At 40.3% G+C, this 9,935-nt stretch overlaps 1 protein-coding gene across 3 annotated transcripts in view; it reads left to right on the plus strand.

The window, feature by feature from the left end:
• The window catches only part of UBXN2B (UBX domain protein 2B), a 28,996-nt gene extending 22,859 nt beyond the window's left edge, over positions 1 to 6,137 (plus strand). The window contains exons 7-8 of one of the 3 annotated variants that reach the window (XM_036264309.1): positions 1,527 to 1,688; positions 5,581 to 6,132. In XM_036264309.1, coding sequence (XP_036120202.1) covers positions 1,527 to 1,688; positions 5,581 to 5,743 — 325 coding nt within the window. In that variant the 3' untranslated portion in view covers positions 5,744 to 6,132. Of the gene's footprint in view, positions 1 to 1,526; positions 1,689 to 5,580 lie in introns of all 3 variants that reach the window. The other 2 variants (XM_036264311.1, XM_036264310.1) reach the window with 2 other exon arrangements.
• The last annotated feature ends 3,798 nt before the right edge of the window (positions 6,138 to 9,935 follow it).

Here is a 9,935-nt window from a genome sequence, read left to right on the forward strand (position 1 = left end):
GGATTTGTCTGCCCTTGCACTGCTCAGTGCTGCTGGGCCGCCTGCAACCCATGCTGGGCCGCAAGCTGTGCCTCTCCCACTGTCCAAGAACATTCCCACATATCGCCTGCCTTCCCCAAGCCTCCTGTTCCCCTCCCATCTCAGCATCTGACTTTGCTTCCAGCTTCCCTGAAAACATAGAGCCTAATATGAATTAACTTTCTGAATATATTTCCCTTAATCTCTAAGTTTATTAAATTCATCCTTACCTCCCTCTTTTAAGTCTGAAGATGTTTCTCCTTTTGTCTGAGGGAATTACTGTGGTACAACCTACATCCTTTCCTCCAGCTTACCTAGAAATCTTGTTTTATTAATTAACTTCCCAATTTTCCTTTTTATAATTTTCTTTTTAATGTAATACTTGAAACATACAAATATATTAATGTCACTATTGTTTGATAAATTGAATAAGGAGAACATTTCAAGTGGCAAATAGATGAGACATTGAAGACTATTAAGTTAACATAACTTTAAAATATTTAATCTTGCCCTGGCCAGTTTGGCTCAGCGGTTAGAGCGTTGGCCTGCGGTCCGGAGAGACCCGGGTTCGGTTCCCGCTAAGGGCACGTACTTCGGTTGCAGTTTGTCCCCGGCCCTGCTTGGTCGTGCAGGTGGCAGCCACTCGATGTGTCCCTTCACGTCGATGTTTCTCTCTCTCTCCCTTCCTCTCTCTCCCTCCCACTCTATCTGTACAAAAAAATGGAAAAATATCCTCGGGTGAGGATAAAAAAAAAACAAAAAACAAAAAATAAAATATTTAATCTTAAGTTAATATTTTATTATATGTGCAAAAATAGCTGGCACCTGTTGATACACTGTTCTGGGACTTACTGATACAGGCACACCTTGTTTTATTGCTCTTCAGTGTATTGCGCTTCACAGATGTTGCATTATTTTTACAAACTGAAGGCAAGACCCTTCACCAGCAAAAAGATTGCAACTTGCTTTATTGTGGTCCTTACTTTATTGTGGTGGTCAGAAACCAAACCTGAATATCTCTGAGGTATGCCTGTGTAACCTTCATAACCTATTACTCCCCTATTTTATAAATGATAGAACTGGGATTCAAAGAGGTTAATTTACTTAAGTGTATGCAGTGAACATAGCTGAGATACGAAACCAAGTCTGTCTTTGCTCTTAGTCATTCTTTGATGTTAACTCAAAGTTGCTGAGATTTCTGACTAAAGGCCAGTGTGTGCTAAACAGTTTCATGAAATTTCAAAGGGATAAAGAAGGAACGTATACACAGATGAGGCTTTTGAAAGAGATTAGATAACTAAATCAAAATCATAGGATCCAAAATAATTATGACATAATGAAAGAGGTTGGTTGAAGTATAAGAAACCAAAGGGAGTCATGTTCTTGCTAGTCCAGAAGCCAGAGGGGTGATAGCTTGAAAGTCAGGGGTAGGTCTAAGTAGTTGTTTCACTGTCTTCAGTTTTTCATATGTCTTATGTGTTCAGATTTGTGTTCTAATTCTTTCATAGCCTTACACCTGAAATTGTCAGTACACCTTCCTCCCCAGAAGAGGAGGATAAGTCAATACTTAATGCAGATGTTCTTATTGATGATTCAGTGCCAACAACAAAAATTCAAATCAGACTGGCAGATGGAAGTCGTTTGATACAAAGATTCAATAGTACACACAGGTAAGCTTTTGGTGGTTCTCACACACATGGTTACCTTTCTATGTAAAACTATATGTGACTCGAGTAATGAAGAATATGACATTCTTTAGATTTTCAGTAAGTTTTTGACAAAAGAAGAAAAATTTTAAAAGGGTAATAGCTGTGTGTAAGAAGTGAAATACTCGGTAATTAAATATCCTTTGTAAACTGTCCAACTACTAATGCAAATCCAGATATTACTAAAAAAAAAAAAATTGTTAAACGCTGTAGTTTTGCACTGTTGCTAAAACCATGTGAAGTGGAATCATTTAATTTAATGTAGTAAAACCTTATTTGAACTTTACTCATATAAAAATTTATGATAATACTGATTGGGACTAACGTTTACATAGCAAATTCTTCATAATATTATGTAGTGTAAAGTTTAATTGTGCTGTTGTCAAGTAATTCAAACAAACCGTTTTAAATGCCATTTTAACATTCACTTATACATCAACATTTGTGCTACTAAGATATTATTTTTGTTTATTGTATCCCTCTGAGGGATTAATTTATATGTTAGTTGAATTACTATGTATATCTGAAAGGAATTTGTTTTTACTTTAAATCATTTTTTATTTTTCAATTATAGTTGACATGCAATATTATATTAGTTTCAGGTGTACAACCCAGTGATTAGACATTATATAACTTAATAAGTGATCACACTGATAAATCTTGTACCCAGCTGACACTATACATAATTATTGGAATATTATTAACTGTATTCTCTATGCAGTACTTTATATCCCCGTGACTATTCTGTAACAATTTGTACTTCTTAATCCCTGTACCTTTTCACCCAACCCCCCTCCCATCTGGCAACTGTCAAAATGTTCACTGCATGTATGAGTCAGTTTCTGTGCTGCTTGTTTGTTGGTTTTTTAGATTTAATTATTGATAGATATGTATTTATTGACATTTTATTCATATTATTTATTTATTTATTATTCTTAAAGAAGACTCTTTAACCTTTCATGTAATACTTATTTGGTCGTGATGAACACCTTTGGCTTTTTCTTGTTTAGGAAACTCTGTCTGACCTTCACTTCGAAATTATAGCTTTGCTGGATAGAGTAATCTTGGTTATAGGTCCTTGCTTTTCATCACTTTGAGTATTTCTTGCCACTCCCTTCTGGACTGCAAAGTGTCTGTTGAGAAACCAGCTGACAGTCTATGGGAGCTCCCTTGTAGGTCACTAACTGCTTTCCCTTGCTGCTTTTAAGATTCTTTAACCTTTTTGCATTTTAATTATGATATGTCTTGGTGTTGGCCTCTTGGAGTTTATCTTGTTTGGGACTCTCTGCATTTCCTTCACCATGTTAGGGAAGTTTCTGGTTATTATTTTTTCAAATAGGTTTTCAATTTCTTGCTCTCTGACTTCTTCCTGCACTCCTGTGATGTGAATTTTGGTATGCTTGAAGTTGTCCCAGAGGCTCCTTACACTATCCTCACTTATTTGGATTCTTTTTTCTTTTTGATTTTCTGATTGGGTATTTTTTGCTTCTTTATATTCCAAATTGCTGATTTGATTCTTGGCTTAATCTACTCTACTATTGATTCCCTGTAAATTACTCTTCATTTCAGTTAGTGTATACTTCATTTCTGACTGGTTCTTTTTTATGATTTCCATGTCCTTTTTTATGCTTTTGAATTTTTCACCAAGTTCATCTACTTTTCTCCTAAGTTCATACAGCATCCTTATGACCAGTGTTTTGAACTCTGCATCTAGAAGATTGCTTGTCTTCATTTTGTTTAGTTCTTTTTCTGGAATTTTGTTCTGTTCTTTCATTTGGGACATATTTCTCTGTCTTGCATTTTGGCAACCTCCTTGTGTTTGTTTCGATGTATTAGGTAGAGCTGCTAGGTCTTCCAGGCTTGGTTGAGTGACCAAATGTAGTAGGTGTCCTATAGAGTCCAGTGGAATAGCCTCTCTGATGACCTGAGGTGGGCACTCCAGTTGCACCCCCCTATGTGTACACCCTCCTCTTGTGGTTGAGCCTTGATTGCTGTTGATGTCTCAATCGGGAGGGATTTACCCCCAGGCCAATAGGCTGCAAGGACTTGCTGAGACCACCAACCACCGCGGAGAATCAGCTGTGCTGGGACCCATTCCACAGAGCAGGACTTACTTAAGTGAGGCTCTGCTGTCTGCTGAATTTGCCCTTTGAGTATGTTGCTTGTGGAGGTAGTCAGGTGATGTTTCTATGTGGTCTGAGGCTGTCCACCATGTGTGCTGGCTCTGGGACCTCCTGGGAGGTACAGGCCAAGGTCACCTGCAATCTGTGTTCTGCCCCGGGGCCACTGGCAGGAGGTCCAAGCAATCTGCTGAGGACTGCTACCTGTACTGGGCTTGGAGGTGCCCAGGAGAGGCCAGGCTGTGAACCAAAGCCGCGCTGGGGCCACCTACTGAGAGGTAAAGGACATGCTGAAACCTGATGCTGCTTGTTTTAGAGATTTTAGGAATCTGAAACATGAGCCAAGACAGGCTGTTTGTATGGAAAAGCCACTGGAAACAGCTTGGGTGGGCCTGCAAATTGGTTGGGGTAGGTCAGGAAATCACCAGGGCAGGAGGACTAACAGTGTTAGCCAGGTTTGTGGAGTCTCAGATGTGGTACCCACCATGCCAGCTCTGTGGGGAGAAGGTTCAGAAACGGAACTGTGGCTTCTGTCTGGGAGAAGACCACCCCCCTACTCCCCCATCCACTTACCCCCTCCACCCCATGTCAGACACTTCAGTTCTTTCTGTATGTCCCTGGTACTTTCGCGCTGCTGCCCCGGTGCTGGAGCTCAGAGGAAGTGAGTCCATGTGCGAGCTCTTTAAGAGTAACTGCCTGGCCCTGGCCAGATAGTTCAGTTGGTTAGAGCCTCAACTCCGTACTCCAAGGTTGCGCAAGTTTAATCTTCAATCAGGGCACGTACATGAATCAACCAAGGAATGCACTGAATGCATAAATAAGTGGAACAACAAATTGATCTCTCCCCACACTTCCTGCCCCGTCTCTCCTTCCCCCTTCCTCTCTTTCTCTCACATCAATAAATAAAAATCAGAAAGGGAAACTGCCTGGGACTCCAGACGTCCTCTGTCTCACTCATTCACAACCCCCACTGGTTCTACAGCCAGAGTTATGGGGACTTATCTTCCGGGCACTGAAACCCTGAGCATGGGTCCTGGTGTGGGGCTGGGACCCCTTGCTCCTCAGGGTACCTCCGTAGCCGCGATATCCCTCCTAGTTCCTATCCGCCACACTTGGGTAAGGGACCAGCCTATTCTGTGTCTTCACCTCTCCTACCAGTCTCAGTGTGGCTGCTTCTTTATATCCTTGGTCGTAGGTCTTCTGCTCAGCTCGATTTCAGACGGTCCTGAATGATAGTTGTTCTGTAGTTGTAATTTTGATGTGGTTGTGGGAGAATGCGATACAGCGTTTACTGACACCACCATCTTGACCAGGAAGCCCTATATGAAATCAATTTTTAAAAATTATGAGTTACACTTTTCATAGTTTCACACTCTGACACAGGTCAAGTTGAGGTACCTTTTCTGGGGTTGTGTGCTGCTAAAATATTATATACTCTGAGAAAAGCAGGGCCTGCACTTTCTTTGTAATAACATAGTTGGCATTTATCTTGTGCATAACTCATCTGAAAGTCGTCTCTGTGTTAAAAGTAAATACTAGGTACACTCCAAAGTTAATCCTCACATTTTATCTTAAAGCTAAGATAAATCCATTCATTGAAATAGTGTAAATTAAAGAAAGCTACTACACATTTAAATAAGAATTAGAGTTGTGTGATTTTTATTATCTAATTTTAGTTAAAAGCTTACATGGCAATAAAAAATCTGTATTACAAATTTTTTTATCTTATTTCTCAGCATCCTGGATATTCGAGACTTCATTGTACAGTCCCGCCCTGAATTTGCAACTATTGACTTTATTCTTGTGACTTCATTTCCAAACAAAGCGCTGACAGATGAAAGCCTGACACTACAAGAAGCAGGTATTCTTAACACTGTGCTTCTCCAGCAACTGAAATAGTGCTGCTCCTGTTCATGCAGTCGCGTGTAGGAGAGAAAACGTGCCATATCAACAAGGAAAACGTGCTTCTAAAAATACCAAATTGTTTTTATTATTTATATGGGGACATTTTAGTTTTATTCTTATTCTGTCCTCCAGCCTGTGTAGATGGATTTGGACTAGGAGTAGATCTTGAGATAAATATGTTTGAGTTTTTACTTGTAGGGCTATCTTATATTGATAGCTTTTAAATATCCAGACAAATCAATGTGCTACATGGTCAGACTTAATGCAACAACATTTGTTGGCAGAGAAAATGAATAAAACCCCATTTTGATAAATTTGGTAAAATTTGCAGTAAAGTTTCTTGATGCTGCATTGATCGAGAGCCATTAAGGAATCTTTTGATCAAATATTTTGAAAATGTATTTGTAATATATACTAAAGAGTGTCTGTATTCCGATTTTGAAATGCTTTGATCATGCAATGAGTATTTCTTCTATTAAGATACTATATATCCTTTTTACTTACTATTTAGCTATATTTTTGTGTCAAAAAATACAGTTCAGCCTTGCATTTTATGGAACTGTGAACATCATGAACTTGAAACAAACATAAAGGTCAGCAATTCTTGACAGTGGTAAACAGCACTTTAACATAGAGGAATTACAGCCTGGCCGGTGTGGCTCAGGGATTGAGTGTCGACCCATGCACCAGGAGGCCTCCGGTTCGATTCCTGGTTGGGCACAAGCCCAGGTTGTGGGCCTGGTCCCCAGGGGAGGGCATGCAGGAGCCGGTGTTCTCTCTCATCGATGTTTCTGTGTCTCTCTCCCTCTCCCTTCCTCTCTCTCTAAAATCAATAAAGAAAACAAGAAAATTAAAAAATAAATAAATAATAAATACAATAGAGGAATTATAATCCTTCCCAGAACCTGCCTTGATCACATTTATTCATTCAACACATTTTTCTAGGGGGCCCACTATAGATACCAAACACTGTTCTAAGTATCAAAACCGGAATGTGTTCTACTCCAGGACAGAACAGGTGTGGAATACAGGAATGTCGGTTCTGTCAGGCCGACTGGATCTAAAGAATGACCAGCGGAAACGGCTGCGTTTCTGCCGAAGCCAGGTATTCCCTGAGTGAAGTGGGCACATCAGGAACGACAGAAAAGCTGCTTCTTCTTCCCAGACACCACTTCATCTTAGTCACCACTCCTGCTTAGTTTTCTGTTGCTGCTCTAACAAATCACTACAAACTTAGTGGCTCATAACAGCAAAAATTTATTATCTTCTAATTCTATAGCCTAAACAAGTCTGACTGGGCTAAAGTCAGGTGTTGACAGAACTGCATTCCTTTGGGCAGACTCTGGGAGAAGCATTTCCTGGCCTTTTCAGCTTCTAGGGGCCACTTGCATTCCTTGGCCTATGGCCCTCTGTTCACATCTTCAAAGCCAGCAACAGTGTATCTTTTTTACCGCTCTCTGTCATCACATTTCTGTGACAACAGCCAGGAACGGTTCTCTGCTTTCAAGGGTTCATGTGATGAGATTGGGTCCTCTGGGTAATCCAGAATTACCTCCCCATCACCAGGTCCACAGTACCTTAACCACATCTTTGAAGTCCCTTTTGCCATGTAAAGTAACATTTCACAGGTTCCTTCTGGAGGTTCCAGTGGTGAGTCTGTTCTTTTCCTCTTCCAGCTTGCAGAGGCTGTTGGCATCCCCTCGCTCACGGCTGTATCCCTCCCATCTCTGCGTCGTTCTTACCTCCTCTGCTACCAGCCCGAATTCTGCTTTTCTCTTGTAAGGATGCTAGTGATTACATGTAGTTTACCTAGATAATCCAAGATAATCTTGTCTCAAAATGCTTAAGATCTGCAAACTGCAGATTTGGGGATTAGAATATGAGCAATTTGGGGGGGGTCATTTGATCTACCACAGTTTATAAAGTCACCCCATCTAGAGGTGCTCAAAAGTCTCAAACTATTACAGCGTCAACTTCAAATGAAATATCTGAATCTCATCTGGTCAAAAATCCCAAATCTCATTTAAATCATCTAATTCAGGTGTGCATGAGGATCTGGGTATGATTCCTGAAACACAGTTTCTCTCTTCTCCCACAAATGAAGGCAGGACAGGCATAGAATAACAGTCACAGAAATTCCTATTCAAAAACTCAGAAAATGGCATGAAAAAAGGAGCCACCAGTGCTAAGCAATTTAGAAATTCAGCCAGGCACACTCCATTCGGTGTCAAGGCCTGAGCACCGTCTTCGGTGGCTGACAGCACCGTCCTCTCGGAGTCCTCTTACCTTTTTCCTGAAGGGTCGCACGTGCTTGCAGCTGAGGAGTCCTTCAACTTGTTTCTTGCCTGTGGAATTCTGGGAGGTCTGATCATCTTTTATTTCACACTCTCTCTATACCTTTTAGTTTAAGATGGCAGTGTCTTCATACAACATTCTCAAAAAATGTGGATCTCTTTGGTATGTTGTGGGGATTCACTATAGACCAGAGGCTCCCCACATATTTTTCCTAGATAATCCCATCTCTTTCTGACTTTTTCTGAGATGGATCAGAGGACCTATAAGTCACACCCCTCATCTCTTCAGAGGACCTTTTGTATGACTAAATATTCTGCCCTTTTTTACTCTTCTTGGGTATTAGCAAAAGTTGTCCAGCTACCCCTTGATCTCTTTCCTTAGAGCAGGCTTTTCTGAATCTCTTAATTTGAATGTCATTTGCCATTTGGGTGGGCTGAGAATTTCGAAGTCATCAAGTCCTGTTTTCTTTATTTAACAGTTCTTTCCTCAATTTATCTATTCTCCCTCACGTTTTACTATAATCCGCAGGAAGGAAGTAGGCCACACCCTTCACACTTTGCATAGAAATCTCTTTAACTATATATATTAAGTTTATCTCTTACAACTACTTTCCACGGAACTGCAGCACAGTTCAGCTAAGATTTTGCTGGTATGTAACTATAATCTCTTTTCCTTTAGTTTCCAACAGCGTGTTCCTCATTTCCTTCGGAGCCCTCACTGGCAGCACCTTTAATGTCTTATTTCTCAGACAGTTGTGTTCTCCGTAGCAGCTGACCTGTTCTCAGCCATGCTCCTTACCTCCTTTGAGCCCTCACTAGCATCCATCCATCCATCTACTCAAAGTGTTCAAGGCAGTCTTGGCTTTTTCTGTCATGCTCCTAAAATTTCCTTCAACTCACTGCCCAGTTTCAAAGCCACTCCTGTACTTCTGCGTATCTGCTGTGGCGGCACCTCACTCCCGGGGCCTGGACACCTGTTCTCTGCCTACGCGCTGCCAGCTGATGCGATGTGCCGTAGGCGATGTGGAATTCATGCTTCTCAGGGGACTCTGCTTCTTTCGAGGGTTTTGATACTGGGAGTGCTACCAGAAATTCCATACAGAGGACTCCTGATCCTGCTGCCACAAAGAAAACTTCTTCTGAGTGCCATACACAGTAAGATTATTCCTAAGTCTACCCCTCAGAATAGGAAGCCCTGTTTCTTTCCACTCGTTGAAACATCTTGGGCAATATGTAAATAATAGTTCAAAAAGTCAATCTCAGTTCAGAAAGATCACCAGGGATACACTACATTTTCTCAGGAGCAAAGTCATCTTTCTAAGGAAGTAATCTATTGAAAAAAATGAGCATTTAAAATAAAAGGGCATTGCCCTGTTTCGGATTAACAAAATGGGGGGTGGAAGGGGATTAGCCAAACCCTGTAAAATTATTGGAAGTTTGATTCTCATAATTTCTTTTTATCAATTATTTAGAGTGCCTAGCTCATATGAAACAGCTACCATTTTTGTATATAGTCGTCTTCCAAAATATATTTATATTAGCATCCAGAATTAAGCATCTAGAAGGGATGAACAAGACTTTTACATAAACTACATAGTATTTTGCGTCATTTAGAGTCATTTTCCTGATTTTTCTTTTACTACTGCATTCATTGTAACTTTTAAAATCTATAATCAACTCGAAGAATAATGTGTCAACAAGGAGCAGATGAACAACCATGTGTGAAGTCAGTTGTCTTGCATGATGTATGTAATCAAATGTTTTTAAGTGTCTGCTTACCAATAAAGAATGTTTGCACTGAAACTCATTGCAAATCCTTCTCAAAATTTCTTTGATTTGCAGTTTTATTTGAGTGGCTTAATAGAATATTTTAAGCATGAGTAACATTTCCT

The sequence above is a fragment of the Molossus molossus genome, unplaced genomic scaffold (assembly GCF_014108415.1).
Source record: "Molossus molossus isolate mMolMol1 unplaced genomic scaffold, mMolMol1.p scaffold_m16_p_16, whole genome shotgun sequence".
Taxonomy (NCBI): Eukaryota; Metazoa; Chordata; class Mammalia; order Chiroptera; family Molossidae; genus Molossus; species Molossus molossus.